Source organism: Mizuhopecten yessoensis, unplaced genomic scaffold, assembly GCF_002113885.1.
Source record: "Mizuhopecten yessoensis strain PY_sf001 unplaced genomic scaffold, ASM211388v2 scaffold5979, whole genome shotgun sequence".
NCBI classification, from domain to species: Eukaryota; Metazoa; Mollusca; class Bivalvia; order Pectinida; family Pectinidae; genus Mizuhopecten; species Mizuhopecten yessoensis.
In genome coordinates, this window is record NW_018406319.1 from 436,458 (window position 1) to 456,999 (window position 20,542).

The 20,542-nt window shown below is 33.9% G+C and overlaps 1 protein-coding gene across 1 annotated transcript in view; it reads left to right on the forward strand.

Annotated features, from left to right (window-relative positions):
* LOC110451389 overlaps positions 1-20,542 on the forward strand; it is a 190,288-nt gene that overhangs the window by 169,336 nt on the left and 410 nt on the right. The window contains exons 59-72 of the mRNA XM_021499374.1: positions 5,960-6,321; positions 7,361-7,496; positions 8,688-8,902; positions 9,607-9,745; positions 10,223-10,431; positions 12,501-12,639; positions 13,109-13,353; positions 13,657-13,756; positions 14,636-14,757; positions 16,320-16,373; positions 16,791-16,893; positions 18,597-18,715; positions 19,035-19,137; positions 19,759-19,874. Of these exons, the coding sequence (XP_021355049.1) occupies positions 5,960-6,321; positions 7,361-7,496; positions 8,688-8,902; positions 9,607-9,745; positions 10,223-10,431; positions 12,501-12,639; positions 13,109-13,353; positions 13,657-13,756; positions 14,636-14,757; positions 16,320-16,373; positions 16,791-16,893; positions 18,597-18,715; positions 19,035-19,137; positions 19,759-19,874 (2,162 nt within the window). The remainder of the gene's footprint in view (positions 1-5,959; positions 6,322-7,360; positions 7,497-8,687; positions 8,903-9,606; positions 9,746-10,222; positions 10,432-12,500; positions 12,640-13,108; positions 13,354-13,656; positions 13,757-14,635; positions 14,758-16,319; positions 16,374-16,790; positions 16,894-18,596; positions 18,716-19,034; positions 19,138-19,758; positions 19,875-20,542) is intronic.

Below are 20,542 nucleotides of genomic sequence, written 5' to 3' on the forward strand. Positions count from 1 at the left end.
TCATTAGTTACACCAATCAATATCATACTTATAAAGTACATTTGTATATAGCACGATCACATAGTCACCTGGTTCAAAAGGCCAAGCAGTCAATGGATACAGAAAACATCTTGTTTTTATAGTATATATAGACTACATGTACATACAATAAATAAACACAATGAAGGGGCTTGATTTAAAGATTACATGGATATAACATATATCGGCTGTATATACATACATATTATCAATTAGTAGCACATCAGTAATTAGATAAGCTTTATCTTTCCTTTTGTAGAGGCATATTATATATATCATTATTGTCACATGTTATGATCCAGGAACGATAACACATACAATTTAGATAACACAACTTTTTCTGTAGTAAATATTATCATTATACTTGTACATTAGTATGAGACATGCACGTTCTACAGTATAGGTTATGATAAAGAGATACATATTTGGAAAAATAAATTGACATATATATTAAATATTAAGTGTTTACATTTTATGATACCTAGATAATGTTGGTAGATAATGTGTTCATAATCTATATACATATATATATGTATTCAATTGATGGACCATCAATAACAAGCCAAGGTAAGTTTACTTATACCTAGGTATAAAGGTTTCCACTATAAAAGAAAATTTGCACATGTTATAATCCAAGAGCAACACATACACATTATTAAGCTTTGGTGAAGTAATATACATTATATTGATGATATAGCAAAATCATAAGTTATACATTTGTATCAAATAAGTTACTTATATGATATATGTATAATTGGTTCTACACACATAGTCACATGGTGAGATTTATACAGTTATGGTACATATTTGACTTATTTGATAAAAAAAAAATGCAAAAAGAAACAAAACAAACAAAATACACATAATATGATCAGTTTATGTATTTATCAGATCACTTATGGTGTGGCTGCCTGTTGTAGGATCTTTCACGGTTAGAAGCCAACGTCGTAGGGCCTGGTTGTTTCTTAGGAGAGGGGTCAGGGTAGGATCCTAACTCTTCAAGCTTGGTGACTTGGTGTTTCTCTCCACTATTGTTCCTGATAACAATCCTACCGTCTTTGGTCCAAGTGCCAGATATGAGACCCTTTCTCTTGAGAAGGTGAGCCTTGAAGAAAACAGATGCCCTAGCTCTTGTTAGTGCCTCATTGATGAAGAGCTTATTGGATGGGGTGGGAGATGTGGGTGATGATTCCTGGTCTTTCTTACTGAATAAGGAAAATCTGGCATCATAAACGTTGGCTCTGGTCTTATACGAGATGAAACGTACAATTATGGTTCTTGGATATGCCTTGTTGATGGGACCTACACGATGTGAGCGACTGATGTCAGCATCAGTAACCATAACACCCAGTGTGTTATTGCACGAGTCAATAATTAACTGGTCAGTGTTCTCGTGTTCAGATTCTGGGATCCCCCTGAATTTCAGACAGTTGCGACGTAAATACTGTTCCATGTCATCTAATCTGTTTTCTAGTGACTTGACCTGTTGGTGTAGGGCAGTGATACCTAGACTTGAGAGTAATGTATCTTTGAACAACGTATTGTTCATCAGCTGAGATACCACTTCACGCAATACTTCTGGATCCCTTAGTTCACCTATAGCCTGGACACCCTTTTTAACCTTATCTGATAGTTCTGTGGACATGGTTAAAGGCTGTGAATGTTATATGCACAAAAATAATTTTCCGACCAACAAAGGAAAAAATGGCGGGAATCACGACGGTCAGCTGGCGAGCAAGCAAAATGTCTAAATTCTCACAAATGCATAATATTAGGCATTATCAATCGAGGTGGCCTTTCACATACTACTTATCTTGTTCACAAAAGTCTTTTTAAACTTCAAGTGTCGTCAAAACCATGCTATCTCTAAAAAGTTGACCGCCGGTCAGTTTGCGTGTTTACATTTCATCCACCGGAAGCCAGCATTATGATGTCACACCAGTAAACAACTTCTTTCATAAATGTTTGATTTGTATTATGTATGTAAGCTTAAGTACCACATGTATCAAGCTACCTTCAAACCTAAAGGAAGGGCTTATTAGTTCGGTGTCACTCAGTTTCTGCCCAAATTCACAGTAGTAGCTGTAGAACGTATACAAACACATGGGTTGTTCCGCTACCCAGCTATCTTCCAGTACCCAAAAACTTAACGCAACATTAGCTAGATATACGGCACGTACAGTGTTCTTCCAGCGGAATTATCAAATACGCCAAGGGAGCCTTCATACAGTTCATACAGCCATACAGTTCATACAGCCATATACAGTATAGTGCATAGGTCGTTCCCATTATGTGGCATATATTGGCTTTAAAAATGCACGAAAGTTTTTTGCCATATAAATCTCCCCTTCTATTTTCTATTTCTAGATTGCAAGTTTAACAATGTTCTGTTGTTTAATGATTAATACAAGTATATGAACAAACACTCTAATAATACTTACCACAAGCAATACAAAGTAAGACAGCATATATTAATGATGTCGTTTTCGATGTCACCATATGACCATTTCGTCCATTTTGTAATCATCGGTGACACTAAAGATAGGGGGAGATCGAGTCTAACATATCTATGTAGAAATACAACGAAATGGGGAAAATGTCTGTTATATTCTTTATAACGTACCACATTGACAATTTATGACTACAACAGATAATTCAATATTCATTAGTATTCATGTAAACTGCGACAGGATAAATACGAGCTACAAGGATATAAATAGAGCTCATTTTTGGCGTGGCATAAATCCAGTATTGTGATACGGATGTTGTTGTCCTTATTTGTCAGGATAAAAGAAAATCTATTATGCAAATAATTTTCAGAAAATGTCGAAATGCAAAATTTCACATTATGATGCGTTTGCACTCTTTTATGTCAAAAATGAAAAATGACAAATTTGGTGAAATTTCTAAAATGAAACTGTAAATACAGACCTATCATGAATGAATAGTAATACAATGTTACATTACGTCTATAATCAGAGAAGGGCAGTACTGAGCCCAACACTATGGTTTAAAACAGAGGCAATATTGTTGATAACAGTCATTATCTCGGCTACCTAAGTTATGGCCTGTTTTATGTCAATGCATGATTTCATTATTCTGTTAAAAATACCACGAAATTGTCGGTCAATACGTGTTTTTCTCCTGAATAAAAATCACCCATTAACAGAATGTCACGTTTTTCATAGTAATCCAATTGGTGTCAATTAGTGCAAGGTGTTTCTTAAATGATCAGTTCTTTTAATATTCTATACAGCATTTCATACTGAAATACAAGCACAACTATTTCACATCCGGTTGCAAAGATTTATCTTGTGTACAAACTACTGTTATTATTAAACATGTGAAAATATTCAGATAGAAATATCAAACTTAATGGGAACAGAAATGTAGGAAATGTTAAACAATAGTTATAATTATTAGGCCACCTTTGTGTCTGTAACGTCAAACAGTGTGACAGTGTAAAAGTTTGTTTTCAGTCGTTAAATACACTAACTTAGAAGGGCCTCGTATGCAAAACGGAGTCAACAGCATTTACATAATTCACATAAGTATGCACGTGTTCCTCCGCTCTGATGTTACCTTGGTGCTATTTTGACTATCCATAAAATATTCATATCATGCAGTTTTTATTATTATTATTATTATTATGAACATTTTATGTTTCTCCTTAATGCAATTATGATGACAGATGTTCATTTTATGCGTTATAATTTAGATAAAACGTCTTTCCGTCCAATGATAAAAAAAACATATTTCTAATAATAATAAAGAAACACACACACATATATTTATATATATATATATATATATTTATAACATGATGTATTGCTTTATCCAGTGAATATACCCATGTTAAATTTTTGGCGTAATTACCCATGTAATATGACCTATCAGCATGTGGTTGGATTTGAGTTCAATTGTTCTCAATTGTGACGTCACGCCTAGGACAAGTACATGACGTCACAGACTTACAATATACGCACTGAAATCAACTGGCGGCTTTTCACATTTTAAGGTTGCATGGAAAATGTTGTTTTACACGAATACATGCCACAAAACTTGATTATGAGATAAAAAGGATCTTACACTCGTTTTCATTTCATATGAAATTTATGAAACTCGTCACGAATTTCATAAATCCCATATGAAATGGAAACTTATGAAAGATCTAATATATATAAATAAAAACTGCATGAACTCTGTTAATGTCCATATGAAGTTTCTCAATATATTTCAGAAATGTTTTCCAATGCATATTTATGGTCTTGCTATGAAGTTTCCAATACTTTTTCATTTTTTTCTGGTCTATTTAAAATACGTTATCCAGAAATAAACTCTACCACTGTTTTCGTCATGCTATTTTCGAATTTAGCCACATTCCTGGATAAGAAGAGGAGAATAAGAGTGATTCGTTAGAGGGATGTAGATATGGTAAGAGAGAGGGGTATGGAAATGCAACATCATCCGATAGAATGTCTTTGGCCCCTCAGCTTCATGATACTACAGTAGTCCTATATAAATGTGACTGATTTTGGTGATTCAAAACACACACGAGCAAGAAAATGTTAGGGTTGACTTGATTGCTTTCATGGCTGATAGATCCAAATAAGCCTGGAGCAAACTTAATAAGTTAACTTAACCGTTTACTATTAGAAAGGTTCGACCATCTTCTTCATTCCTTGCATGCAACAAATTAACAGCCAGTCCTTAATTTTGTACTCATGATGTAATTTTTGTTATTAATATAACACTTACAAACATAATATTTATGTATACCTATGTAGACATAAAATTATATCAAAACAGAACGCTTACTTCTGACGACAGTGGGATCCCTTGTGGCTAGATGACATACATTGTAACAGAAATACTCCATGATGGAGTGTCATTTCGAAAGTCGGGGAAATTAAAGACAGTGGCTTATCTCAAATTTCAGAATACTTGATATATTTACAATATTTAAAGTTCATACAGCATGCAATACATGATTAAGTAAATGTCTCATTAGACCTTTAGGAATACGCCTCGTTTCAGATGGTATGCTAGACGTTTCCTTCTGTGATCGGTGGGGATTAGGAGGGACTTTTCGATGCTGGTATCCGTGACTGTTGAAATTTGCGATACAGGTTTGATTTTACCATGATAGGTGTTGTTTATCGGATTCAAAAATGATTTTACAAACTATGTATTTTAAAGCTGAACATAAATTATCATTAGGTGTACAGTTTGTATTTGGTTAAAGGATTGAATTCGTATTTGATTGTTATGCATGCATGACTCTATGAAATTGACGGTGAAACATCGTACGAAGTGAACTGCAAAGCAGTTTGAGAAAACTTGGCGTGAGGCTCACGATTTCGTCGTCAGGTTATGAAAGCATGCTTTATTGTTGCCGGATTAATTTAGATAAAAGCTTTCCTTTAATATCCCGTTTGGCAAGTAAAACGTAACTTGAAGTTTAAGCATAGCAAAATGCATGAAAAAAACCTGTCGAGAAACTTCAATACAACGCCAAACGGAATAACCTTAACGAAAACATTCCATTGCAAGCACTAATAGCAAAGATGAATGTTGCAAAAATGTCAAAACTTTGAACCTCAACCGTTACTGTATTATTCTGAATATAATGATGTCTGTAATTCAAACCTAATTACTAAGTAAAGATTATTGTTATTATGTGGGTTATCCTTTCTAAACAGACATGCTACCGCGCCAATGATATACAACGTTTTATTGCATTCAAGTTCGATGTACCGGCTCGCTTTATCATACAAAGTGTATAGCTATTAATTTAAGTAAAAGACAATTTACTAAATTATTCCCAATGATTGCTACAATTACCAGCTGAACTCCTACTACAGGATGTCACGTGTTCATTTTAATGTCCATAAATTACATTAACCTTTAAAATTGTCACGTTGCAAAAATAAATATACAGATGGGATGTAGCTTGTCTAAAGAGACGGAGATATAAACCGGACTTACATACGTGTGTAGATACATTGTACAGTGAAGCCATGGAGTCTGTAACGCGTGCATTGGTATGCGTCCTGTTAAGTGTATCCTCCTTTGTTGGGAATACCTTCGCTAAACCCCAGCGTGGCCAAAATATCCACTCTTACCGGGAGTCGAATATCGCAAAAAGGCAAGATGTACAACAACTTAGTTCCGAAATATCTGAGCTGCAAACTGATATTGAGGAATTGAGGACGCAGCAGCAGGAATTCGAAAATGCTTTGAACAGCATAAATGAGACTGTTCTTGGCCTCCATGAAAACACGGCTCCGCCACAGACCTCAGGTTTGTATATTTTTAATCAGTTAAAGCAATATCAATATAAAACTGCTCTGTGTTAGTATGATACTTAGTTTGCAGAAGTTAAAGACAAGTGTGTTTTAATAAGGATAAAAATAATTAATCCTTAGTTAGGACTTCAATGAAACGTGGTGGTAATCACCAGCTTGTGATGAGAATCACAATATAAACTCATCAAGGAGCTTAACCCAGTGGGCTGTGAGGGGTGCAGAACCTTTAAACGACATCTGCTTTGCAATTAACAGTTTGAATTTCTTCAGCATTCAATAACATGACGGTCAGATGATACGGATCAGAATCTACAATCAATGAGGGGGTACCTGCCAATGAGGCTCAGGGGCAGGAAACCGTTAGGGGAAACAGAGTGCAAAACAATTAAAAAACACAATTACTTGGAGATTAAGACAAAATGTTAAGAAATTATTTACTATGCTCCATTTTAGCTGAAAAACCTGAAAAAGACAAAGAGTGCTAGCGATTAGTTAAGCATTGAACTGTATGACATTATGATATATTTGAACGACACAGCTTTTGCTAGCAAACAACATAATGCGCGCTAGCTTATTATGATTTGCTTGCTTGTAAAGGTGTGTCATTCAATTATATCATACATGTCACACACAAACAATGCCTATATTTACGTTTTCTCTGCCTTCACTTTTTTTATAAACTTACAACTTATATTCATAATACAAAATGTCCGCCCTATCGACAGTCTTAACAAATTTATTCAGTAACTGGAACAGCGTAGTGTCGCGCGCTGATTAGCTAAGAATTGTGTCTCGGCGTTTATATCATTTAAAGTCCTATCACCGACACAGCTTTCTGTAAATTATCTAGTGAAAATGCCATGCCAATGAAATATTTCAATATTCTCGTATTTTGTTTTAGTTCTTCAGGCATATTACAACTGGCGACGTCGAGATAATAGTTTACAATGAAATCGGTGTTATTTACAAAAACATTGATTTCTAAATCACGCTTACATATAAATATGCACACACATTTGTATTTCATATTTAAGATATACGATTAGTGAACGGTGACTCTGTGTATGAGGGACGCGTGGAGGTGTTCCATGACGGACGCTGGGGTACTGTGTGTGACGATGTTTGGGACAATAGTGACGCGGCAGTGGTATGTCGTCAACTAGGGTTCAGGTAAGACTAACAGCGTCACTCCGTAGTCAGCTAGGGTTCAGGTAAGACTAACATCGTCACTCTGTAGTCAGCTAGAGTACAAGCATAGGACCAAGACAGATATCGCTGATGCGTGCCACTCGGGTAATGGTTGAACCAATAGTTGGTTTTCAGGACTTTCCGTACTTCGTAATACACTTGTTTCTTATTGTATTTTTCGTGTTGTCATTTCCATATTTCGTTTCGGGCATGTTTAATGCCGTACTGTAAATCATAGTCTCACCAGTTAAACAATGTTTACTATGTTTGCTGTCGAGCATATTATCGAATAAATCATTCTTACTTTTGAAATGCACTAGCTCTGTGAAAATGTAATATTTTGTAAAAATATCAATATGAAAATAAATGTGTGGGTCGAAGTGAAAACGGCAAACCATGCGGTAGCCTCTGGTTACATGTATCTGACATGTATGTTTACAATTCTGATTAGAAGTAATAGCGCATTGTTTTGTTGGGAAATTTAGGGCACATTAACTTAATTAAAAATACACAAAAACAATTATCTTTTTTGAAACAGAGTGTTAGTTATGTGTTAAACTAGTGAACGTATGCTTCCTTACGAATGATAATAAATAATCTCAGCTAAAATGACAATTACGAACAATTTGAACCTGGTTTGGTTCTTTTTCGGTAAAACGAGAAATCGCTGATATTTAATTTATTTCGTCGATATATCACTGGTGATTATACAGTTATCAAGGTAATCGTTTGGAATTTCATCGGGCACATCCATGTGACAAAATAATTAACTTCAACGGAAGTATGACCTTTCATAAAAGCATATTATGCACAATAAGTCACCATATTACGTTGATTTATTTATATTTCTGTTACTGTTTACATATACTGTAAGATTACTGACGCAATTTATAAGCGTGTCCGTTATTTAGGCAAAATGTCTTAATGATAGGTTTGTTCGACAAGAAAAGAATGCAAATCACAATCAAAACGACAATGAAATAGAACAATTTATTTCAATATGCATAAAGCAGTGCGATAAACAGCTGGAATTACCTCTAACTCTACCTATTATTTCTCCTACACTTCGGCCTTATCTTCCTATCGATAACACGCACTTAACAAAAACAAATGTTAAAACACTGCCAAATCCACATAAATGCATTCATTTTATAATATATTTGGTGTTTACAGTGGTGGAACTGCAAGATCCAATGCATATTTTGGACGTGGAAGTCAGCCTACCTGGATGGACGACGTCGTTTGTACAGGGTTTGAAGTCCGCCTACAGGACTGCCCGTTCAACGGTTGGGAACAAGAGAATTGTAACCATGGAGAAGATGCTGGAGTGGAATGTTATAATCCATTAAGTACTACACCGGAATCATTAAGTACTACACCGCAACCAGGTTCTTACTTCTATAATCATGGACGTTTGCTACATTTCGTTACATTTTCCTTTTCATCCATGTGATTTAATTATATTACATGGTATACCATCACTACATTGCCAATTTTAAATGAAAATAAGTTTAACCAGTTGATGATTATTGGATACAAAACGTGCGTGTCTGTTACATTAGATCAGATAATGAATATGTTTATTAAATTGATATGTTGATATCTGATAAAAGTCCGCATAGGGAAAGTTTTCTGAATTTGATTAGTGGCCCCCTATCTTTGAAATAGTCGTTTAAAATGATCATCACTTTAATGCAGTTTTCGAGACTGAGGGTATGTCAGTATGAGCTTTGTAGTCTGTGTATACTGAAACAAGGCTACATTTGGGGTGTAAACGCTAATTAATCGGAGCCGTTAGGAGGACAAGCCCAAAACTAACAAATAAGACTGGACATGATCGACATGTAATATGTTAACGATCTTGATTTTTCATATTATTATAGAAACACATGTTTATTTATTATTAAATGTTATATGCTCAAATAGACATGTGAAAGATAACCAGATGGGCTTGTGTAACATTTCAGCGACATACTTTAACAATAAAGTATTATGTTAATAAGTCAGTCATTGAGTTGTCTCGTTCGCCTATGTGTAACCTGATTATATGAAGAACATTACACCCTATGATCTGTACGATTTCTATTTTCAGCCATTCTTCGTCTCGCAGACGGTCCCACCGATTCTGCTGGACGGCTGGAGGTATTCCACGACGGTGAATGGGGCACTGTGTGTGATGATGCCTTTGGCATCCAAGATCTACGTGTTGCTTGTCGACAATTAGGTTTCAGGTGGTCTTTTTCATAATCCAATTTCCTTGAAATATGCGTTTGTTATTCATACAAATTTGTCAGATACGTAAGTAATTTAACCTTATTAATAATTTCAGCAAGTTTACTAATTTGAAGGTTAAAAACAAGGATTGGAATTGGTCTGTTTAGCATTTATGAGATTGTAACAAAATCGGGCTCCTGGACAGTACCCCATTGTTGTTATGACCTTATCAAAGTTACAAAAACATATATTTCATTCCTTGTATTACCATTTTCAAATTTTCATTTTGAACGGGCTATCTACATGGCGTTAGCACAGTTGTCATATTGTGATTTGCGCTGTGCATATACTTTTTCTTATATTTTCAATATAGAAACTGAGTAGAAAACTTAAATTAGAACATGTATTATTTGTTTCGAAGTTCTTGATGCAATATGTAAGGTTGATATGAGCTTTAACATTTTTTAATCAGGTATACTCTTTTTATATAACAGTGAAGTTGAAGGTCAAAGAATTGAGAAATTTGGTGAAGGATATGGACGCATATGGATGGACAATTTAGAATGTACTGGAGAGGAGTCAGCTCTCTCGGAATGCACATTTAACGGCTGGGGTAGAGAGAACTGTGGCCACAATGAAGACGTAGGCGTTGTATGTACCAGTTTACCAACCACTACCGAAGCCCCAGCAGTAGATCCTAGAGGTAGATATAACGGAAACATTGTATACCTTATCAGTGTCAATTATACCTTCATCTCTATAGGACCATTGGCCAATATCAGTGTCAATTAAACCTTCCTCTCTATAGGACCATTATTCAATATCAGTGTCAATTATACCTTCATCTCTATAGGACCATTAGTCAATATCAGTGTTAATTATACATTCATCTATATAGGACCATTAGTCAAAAGTGATGGCCTATATTGTACTTGTTCATGTTTGAAAAACCTTGATATCTTATGATATGTTTCCTTAATAAAAGGCTATTTCCAATCAGTTGTAACCGATCATACCGGACGCAATGTAAGCTTGATATATATGAATACTATTATATATATAAAAAAATACATCAATAATAAATAAATAGATATTTAGTTGTGTGCTCAATTTATAAGAATTCGATTTAATTAAATTTAATATCCCTGCCTATATATTGAAAAAATTTGCAGAAGGTTTAAATAACTGATACGATACTCCTATTAAATATCATATACAGGTCAAAGAGTTGGTTACACTTGCTTGGACCTAACTCAAAATGTATACAACGTCTAAGAGTATACTGTTAAGGTATAGTGTAACCACGTACTAATATTGATACAAACATTAAATAGNCCAATATCAGTGTCAATTATACCTTCCTCTCTATAGGACCATTATTCAATATCAGTGTCAATTATACCTACCTCTCTTTAGGACCATTAGTCAATATCAGTGTCAATTATACCTTCATCTCTATAGGACCATTAGTCAATATCAGTGTCAATTATACCTTCATCTCNTTAAATAGGTATAGTGTAACCACGTACTAATATTGATACAAACATTAAATAGGTATAGTGTAACCACGTACTAATATTGATACAAACATTAAATAGGTATAGTGTAACCACGTACTAATATTGATACAAACATTAAATAGGTATAGTGTAACCACGTACTAATATTGATACAAACATTAAATAGGTATAGTGTAACCACGTACTAATATTGATACAAACATTAAATAGGTATAGTGTAACCACGTACTAATATTGATACAAACATTAAATAGGTATAGTGTAACCACGTACTAATATTGATACAAACATTAAATAGGTATAGTGTAACCACGTACTAATATTGATACAAACATTAAATAGGTATAGTGTAACCACGTACTAATATTGATACAAACATTAAATAGGTATAGTGTAACCACGTACTAATATTGATACAAACATTAAATAGGTGGACCTTTTTGATTTAGCTACATATATAGCAAGAAAACTGACGATAACTAGAATAGAGTGGTCTGTCTTGTTGTTTTGTATATTGCTTGTTCTCTACATTCCGACCAATATTTTCTGTCAGTTCATCGTTTCAGTTATTAGTTATTCTTTACCTAGACATATTTCTACATGAGGTTTCTCGAATTAACTTTGTTGTAATATGAATAAAAACGTAACCTAGTTGTTTCCGGAAAGATTTTTCCACTTAGCCGTTTTCTACACGAAGATGGCGATGTCGGTTTTCAGCTGAAATTAGGTACAGATAAAGTAATAACATTTTAGAGTACATCAACAAAGCGAGTACATAAAGATGAAAGAGGACGTTTAAAATGGTTTGCAATAAGAAGAAGATTCAACTGTTTTTGACTGCAACTTTTTATTTAGGAAGTACTAAGGATTTCAGTTGGTTAACTGAATACAGTTACATACTTTAATTAAGCTTTATGATTCTGTATACCGGATAATTGTCACCCAAATAGATTGCGGCCTTCGGCAGGAACATCCATTTACATATTATTTTTATCTATATATGTTGTTTACAAATGTTCGCTGTAATGATGAATTCGCCATCATTAAGGAGAGCAGAAAATTGTTGGAACAGCTTGATAAATCGCTAAAACAAGTACTAATTTGCATGCGTTTAATAATGATTTAGTATACGATAAGGATTATAAAAGGAAACTAATATTTTGCTGGTCAACTAATTTCAACCCGCTTCCGCCTTAGTAAAAGGTATACTGTTTTAACTAACATAATGACACAGAGTGTATTTATTCTCTAGATCAGATTCGACTTGTGGGAGGCACAACACAGTACGAGGGTCGGGTCGAATTTTTCCTCAACGGCGAGTGGGGCACTGTGTGCGATGATTGGTGGACTGCGACTACTGCCAGAGTCGCCTGTCGACAACTAGGCTTGATGTAAATGATGTGTTTTGTCTATATTCATTGTACAACTAATAGTGTATTTTCAAAATGCAATATGCTGACATGTCAGAATAAACACACATATGGCAGAATACATGTTGTACTGTTTTAAAAGTTATCTCTGGTTTTGTTTATTCAACTGCTTTTAATTTGTTGTGGGACTTTTATCAAAGAACTGCATTATATACTATAATCAATTGATTTTGAAGACATTCAATGATTATTAAAAACCTAAATATAAAATTCATCTTTATTTGATTAGTCATTGAATTCATTGTTCATGTAATGAAATAAACATGGATCTGGTGAATATGCAGTGTTATTCATCATTCAATGTCACGGGTATTTTCACCACGTAAACATTCCGTAATTATATATTACTATCTTTTATAATATGCGTATACACATTTGCTTCCACAGCCATATTGTTTTGTTTAAATGTTATTTGTTCTTGCATACTCAGAGGGGGAGAGGTCCACACTGAAGCATATTTTGGTGAAGGCACCGGACCAACTCAGTTGGACGATGTAAAATGTCTTGGACATGAGGCCACCCTTCTTGAATGTAGTCACTGGGAGGCGCCCCACGAGGATTGTAGTCATGGAGAGGATGTCGGTGTAACATGCGAACCACCCGGAGGAGCACCTGTTCCGGAAACAACACCAGTCCCCACCGCTACGCAGCCTGTCGTGACCACCACAACATCTGGTGAGGAGAGCGATTGGTGTTTTGGTTAATCTGTGTCTACTAATCCGGAGTACGGGATAAATTAATGGGAAAAGATTGTGTTGTTGTTTTATATTTTGGACAGACATTTACCTGCTAAAGTAATCAACAATAAACCACACATGTTGAAATCCTTCAACAATATAGAAGACGTGTCTAATTGTAATATTAAAAGAAGCGTCCATGACTTCGTCATCATTTTATATCATGAACACCATTAAACGAGCAATGCATGTAATAATGTCGTATAAGACGTACATAGTTTGGTACAATCCCTTTATTTAGGTTCCTGTGATATCATGGAAGCTTTAGCCTGCCTGGACTTTATCACAAACATGGATTCCTCAAGTCTTGGCAGTCCTGACGGTTTAAATCAACTCTGCAGGTAAGGCCAGTCATAGGTAAAATATCATATCTGTACAAATGTGCCGATAACATTACGCGCCAATATGGTACAATTTGCGTGTATCTGTGTTGTTTTAATTTTTAATTTACTAGACGGTATACCATATTTCAATGCCAGTGCTGCTAACCTGCATGCACAACATTCAGTGTTTTACCTTTTCAATCTCTCTTGTTGTGTATTACAGTATTCAGTAAGAGAACTTGTTTTGGATATATGGAATGCAATCATCCAATCAAACAAGAACCAAACATAATATGTTTTATGTTTATAAGCTTCGATATTTGCACTGTGATACTGATATTTGACATGGAAGTGCCTGATATATTAAAAAGTATGGCAAGGAATTCAATAGAGAGCAAACAACAACGCATTTACCTTTTTGTTTTTTAAGTTTTAGACTTACTTGCCATGCACCAACCTCTTGGTTTACAATGCAAGCGTTAAAACTCACTATGGATTCTGTCCTACTTGAATGTTGTTATTTGTCATGGAATTCTTTTCATATTTGTTTGCCATTTTATCGAATATTCTTCAAATGGGCAACCTATACTGTCCTCCAGCATCTCATGTGATAGATTCATGTACAGTATATTATATACATATGTTTATATTTCATTTTACTTCACGATTCTGTAGTTTTATATCATATATCTTTTCCAATAATAGCCAAAAAATATTGCACTACATTTATATTTTTTGGATTGCTTGAAAATAAAATCAAAACATCAATACAATCGTTTATTGACAAAGAGTCATAGAACCTAAATTGACAAGCAAATTCCATTTTTCAATCAAAACACTAGATGATATTTTATGTAAAATACAACATGTCGTGCATACCATTGTTTGATTTAACAGCATAACGTACCCCCCGTTTATGGCGTGTATAGACAGTCTTCCGCAAGCCTGTATGTCTGGGCCAGCTCGGGTTCAGATGGATCAACAACGCGAAATGATCGGGTCTATGTGTGGTGCTCCAGGTACATAGATACATCTTAACTTTAACAGTTACAATCACATTTTCATTTTAATAATCCTGTTATAAGTTAACGGTTTAACCATCAGCAATTATTCCAAAATTTACACCAGTTACAGCAACGTTCTATTTGTAACACAATAAAGCCTTTGAAAAAAGTATTTGTTACATTTATTTTCTGAGACAATAACTATCAGTAAGTTGCGTTTGTATACCATACGTATTCCGATTTGATTGTTCATTTGGTGTTACTTGAGGTAAGCAGTTATTATTGATAATGATTTTAATCCACCGCTGGAGAAAGTAAATAAAGTATGATATATTTATGATACAGGCCATGTTTATGATATATTTATGATACAGTCCACGTTTATGATATATCTATGATACAGTCCATGTTTAATGATATATTTATGATACAGTCCATGTTTAATGATATATTGATGATACAGGCCATGTTTATGATATATTTATGATACAGTCCACGTTTATGATATATCTATGATACAGTCCATGTTTAATGATATATTTATGATACAGTCCATGTTTAATGATATATTGATGATACAGGCCATGTTTATGATATATTTATGATACAGTCCATGTTTGTGATATATTTATGATACAGTCCATGTTTATGATATATTTATGATACAGCCCATGTTTATGATATATCTATGATACAGTCCATGTTTAATGATATATTTATGATACAGTCCATGTTTAATGATATATTGATGATACAGGCCATGTTTATGATATATTTATGATACAGTCCACGTTTATGATATATCTATGATACAGTCCATGTTTAATGATATATTTATGATACAGTCCATGTTTATGATACATTTATGATACAGTCCATGTTTATGATATATCTATGATACAGTCCATGTTTAATGATATATTTATGATATAGTCCATGTTTATGATATATTTATGATACAGCCCATGTTTATGATATATTAATGATACAGTCCATGTTTATGATATATTTATGATATAGTCCATGTTTATGATATATTTATGATACAGGCCATGTTTATGATATATTTATGATACAGTCCATGTTTCCATGTTTATGATATATTTATGATACAGTCCACGTTTATGATATATCTATGATACAGTCCATGTTTAATGATATATTTATGATACAGTCCATGTTTAATGATATATTGATGATACAGGCCATGTTTATGATATATTTATGATACAGTCCACGTTTATGATATATCTATGATACAGTCCATGTTTAATGATATATTTATGATACAGTCCATGTTTAATGATATATTTATGATACAGTCCATGTTTATGATATATTTATGATACAGTCCATGTTTTGTTCTGTTCATCAACGTTCTATTTGTTACAAAATGAAGCTTTTTTTACATTTATTTGATGATATAATAGCTAACACTAAGTTGCAATTGTATATCATCTTCAGATTTGACTATGTATCTGGTGTAACTAAACGAAAGCATTTTTATTCACTTCCTTTCCTATTAGATAAATGATAATATATTTATAATGCAATCCATGTACTTCTGTTGACATAAGGGCCGATGACGACCCCAACTTCTGGATCCAACACATCACCTGGCGGGGAAGAAGGTAACTGCTTTTGAATGTACAGGCCGTAGATAAAGTTATATATATATCTGTGTTTACTTTTCGCAGTGATTCATGCTCAATTGTCATGCCATCTTTAACATGGTGTTGTATTATTCACGGTCACCAATTCGATTGGTTATTTTTTGCTTTACAACTTTGAACGAATACAAAATAATAAATTTTAAAAATCAAATTTGACAAGCGACGCCTGCGGGATGATAGCATCGCAACATGCTCTGGCGCAGTTGACATTGTATCATATTGTTGACTGTGCAGTTGTATTTACAAGTAGTTTTTGTTGTTTCATGCACAAACAAAAACAATAAAAATTGTCAATGAAAACGCTGTTACTAAAAGCATAATGTAAATATATCTAATCAGAGTTGAGATGATTTCTTGAGATTTTTTTTGTTTCAGGTACATCATGTAATGCAATGGCAGTCCTGGACTGCTCGAACTATGTAACTGATATCAGCTTTGATACCATGAGCAGTCCGGAGGGAATACGTCAACTGTGCAGGTATAGTTGTGGAATTGCACAACGTTACACGTTGTGCAGTGTGCGCACGATGTGTGCACGATGTGCGAACGATAAAAAAATGAACGATCATTGCTTGCACACAATTTTGCGCACAATGGACGAACGTTGTGCGATAACAATTGTGGTTGGTGTAAATTGTGGAATAGCTTAACAATATATACGATTTCGTGTTTAAACGGGGGGATACATATATCAAAATCTATTGCCGAGTGTGATGAAATAAAAATTCATTTTCCTGTTGGCTTAATTCCAAACTACCAAAAAGTATCAGCTGCAGGTCAAGAGGAATAAAATAGTTTAGTTCACGTTAACATTTAATTCTTTGTTCTACATAATTGTTACAAGCAAATAAAAATGATAGGTATCTTCAACTGGATGACCACATTGACAGTGTCGGAAATTTATTAAATGTGCATGGAACAATTATCGTCAATCAGATATTTATTTGGAACATGTACATTTTGAAAACTTAGAAGAGAATTCCTAAACGCTGTGTGTGAAACCTTTTGTCTGATGTCTAGGTATAATTGGTTCCAAAGTCGAATTGTAGAAAGGAAAAAGGATGAGTTTGAAAGTTGAAGTCGGAAATTAGGTAGAGAATAATAATCGGCATTACGGGGGTTGTATTGTGAATTTTCTGAGACAAGAGGAGACAGTAGAGAAGTAAGATAGGTTGGCGTGAAATTGTTGTGAATTTTGTAGAATAGATGAAGTTTTCTCCTAGATCCTCTTTGAGATAAGGGTTCCAATCCACTTTCAGAGTATAAAGAGTCTCTGCTAGAATAAGAGGGTAAACCCGTGATTATCCGTGCAGACTCAAATTGAAGTTTTTCTAGTTTGTCTGCATCACCGAGAGTACACCCATCCCATACCTCGCAACAGTATTCTAGTAATAGAAGAACATATAATCTGTATACTTTATTTAGAGTTGGTCTATTTAATATATATTTTAGTTTGCGCAGTACACTTACCTGTTTTGAAACTTTTTTTGCATATATTATTAATGTGGTCACTCCATTTACAATTATTATCTTTTACTCATATATACTGTTAAAGGTAGACTCCGAAACTAACACAATATCAAATATGACTGTATTATCACAATCATAGTGTCAATAAAATTGCAAATATTGAATTTGAAGAACATATCAAAAGATCAGTTCTCACGCTGTATGAGTAGAATTACCACCAACATATAGTTTATAACGTCTCATTGCTGCGGGTTGGGAGGGGGAAGGGGTATGTGATTAGATGTATTGTTCATTATAAAGTAACACTGTCTTATTCATTATTAAATCAATTCGAATTGTTGACTCCGCGATGATTTGATGATTTCGTTTCGGAAGAACATCTGATAAAACATATATGTATCAATTGTATCAATTTCTGGAAGGTGCCTGTTTGGTCGACTTTATACATGCTTTTGCCTAAACATGCCTGTGGTGTAGTGCATAATTACACAAGTCATTGTTAACAATTACGTTTTAATTATTAACATTCGTATACATTTTGAATTACAAAATCAGTATGTTTTGTACGTTTGTGTGCACGTCATAATTTAGCCTGTGTTGATTTCATTTACATGAGAGAGAAAAAGATTAAATGACGGATTGAAGCAATGCATGTTACATATACTCTTGAATCTACTAATCTGACACTTCTCCTTACAATTACATCCACAGTGTGAATTACCCACAGTTTACTGAGTGTATAGATGCACTGCCTAGTTCATGTATTACCGACGAACAAGCGCTCCAAATGGCAGAACAGCGAGAAAATCTAGATTCCTTATGTGCTACAGGTAACCGTATTAAATGTTTGTTTAAGAATCAGAATGAAATTCATTAGCGTTTAGAGCATTACCATTATATGTTATACAATGTATATAAATCACACAATCTACTTGTGAGGATTCTGGACTAAACCTGTATCGTCAACAAAATCCGGAAGCTGCTGATATCAATATCCGTATCAAAAATATTTCTCAAATGTTGTTGAGCTACATTGAAAATGAAACGTAACAGCTCCATTTCAGTGTTTGTGCTTAAACGTAGCTTTAACCTACATTATAGCTTGACTGTGTGGTCGATGCAGCCCTAAATGTCATTATCTATTCACAGTGGAGGGGAACTCTGGTGGTTGTTCTGTCAGCACCTTTATGCCATGTCTTGAGATCGCTATGCAAAATCAGTCAGAAGACATGAATCCGGAGGTATTATGCAGGTGAGATTGTTTTGTCGTTGATGTTTTATATCTTTTTGATATTTCCGTTTTTCTCAGTAAATATGTATTCGTTTTCAAATACATAACCAAATTTAATCAATTTAAATTGCTATGGCTTTGTATTCAGTTAATGGTATAACAATGATAAAGTTAATAAAGTTAATGGTATAACAATGATGAAGTTAATGGTATAACAATGATAAAGTTAATGGTATAACAATGATAAAGTTCATAAAGTTAATGGTATAACAATGATAAAGTTAATGGTATAACAATGATAAAGTTAATAAAGTTAATGGTATAACAATGATAAAGTTAATGGTATCACAATGATAATGTTAATGGTATAACAATGATAAAGTAATAAAGTTAATGAGCCAGAAGTATATTATCCATAGTGTTATGGGCTCTTGATCATGTATCTGTGTACCACTGTAGTTGACGTATGGAGTTTTAGCACCTCATATTCAAGTAAAGAAATCATAATCCTATTTATATAATTGTACATAGTGAAATACATTTAATTAAAAATAATTCGGTCTTAGCATTAGGAACAATATTAACTACTCTTATTCATTGTTCATTTTTTATGAATTTGTATATTTACCATTCCTTGTATAGATCCTTCACTGATTTCCAAGGCTGTATAAGTAGCCTTCCAGAATCATGCAGTGATGACACCACATACAACGAGTCAGTGTTGCCTGTGCAGCAAATGCTGCAGAGCATGTGTCAATGTAAGTACTCATGCAAAATAAAATTAGTTGTCTAGATAAAGTCTTATCTAAGTATTTAAATTGTGTAATCTAGTAGGCAACACGCTTCTTTTTAAATATAGCATTATTTACTTGATATGTATAGCCTTTACACCCGCCGCAGTGATGATAGACCTGTGGAGATATGTAAGAGATTCTTTGCCTCGGTAACATTTTCTAGTGGGCGAGATAAAATCATCAATTTGTACTTCGTCACCTTTTTAGTTTCGAGGGGGTTTCCTTTTAGAAGATAAAACTACATCACAGAGCATTCCTTGCTTAGAAAACAATAGTTCCTTTTCGGGTATTAGTATTTCATTTTGATACTTTTCATCAACGATTTAACGGCAGCAACAATAGTAAATTGTGCGTTGGACATTCGACCCTTAGAATTTCATATATTCTTACTTTATATATTTTTTTGTTTATCATGTGCTCACATTTTAAACAACAATGGAATTTATCTGAAAGGATTTCAGTATTACATCATATGGTAAATAGTAATGATTTGACTTAAAGTTCGTCTAAAACAGTAGACGTATGATATATCATATGAGTAGACGTTTGGGTTATGATATGTTTGTTTTAGCTATAACAGTAGATTATACTTCAGTTAAAAAAACAATGTCTTGTGAGATTATTTACTTTTC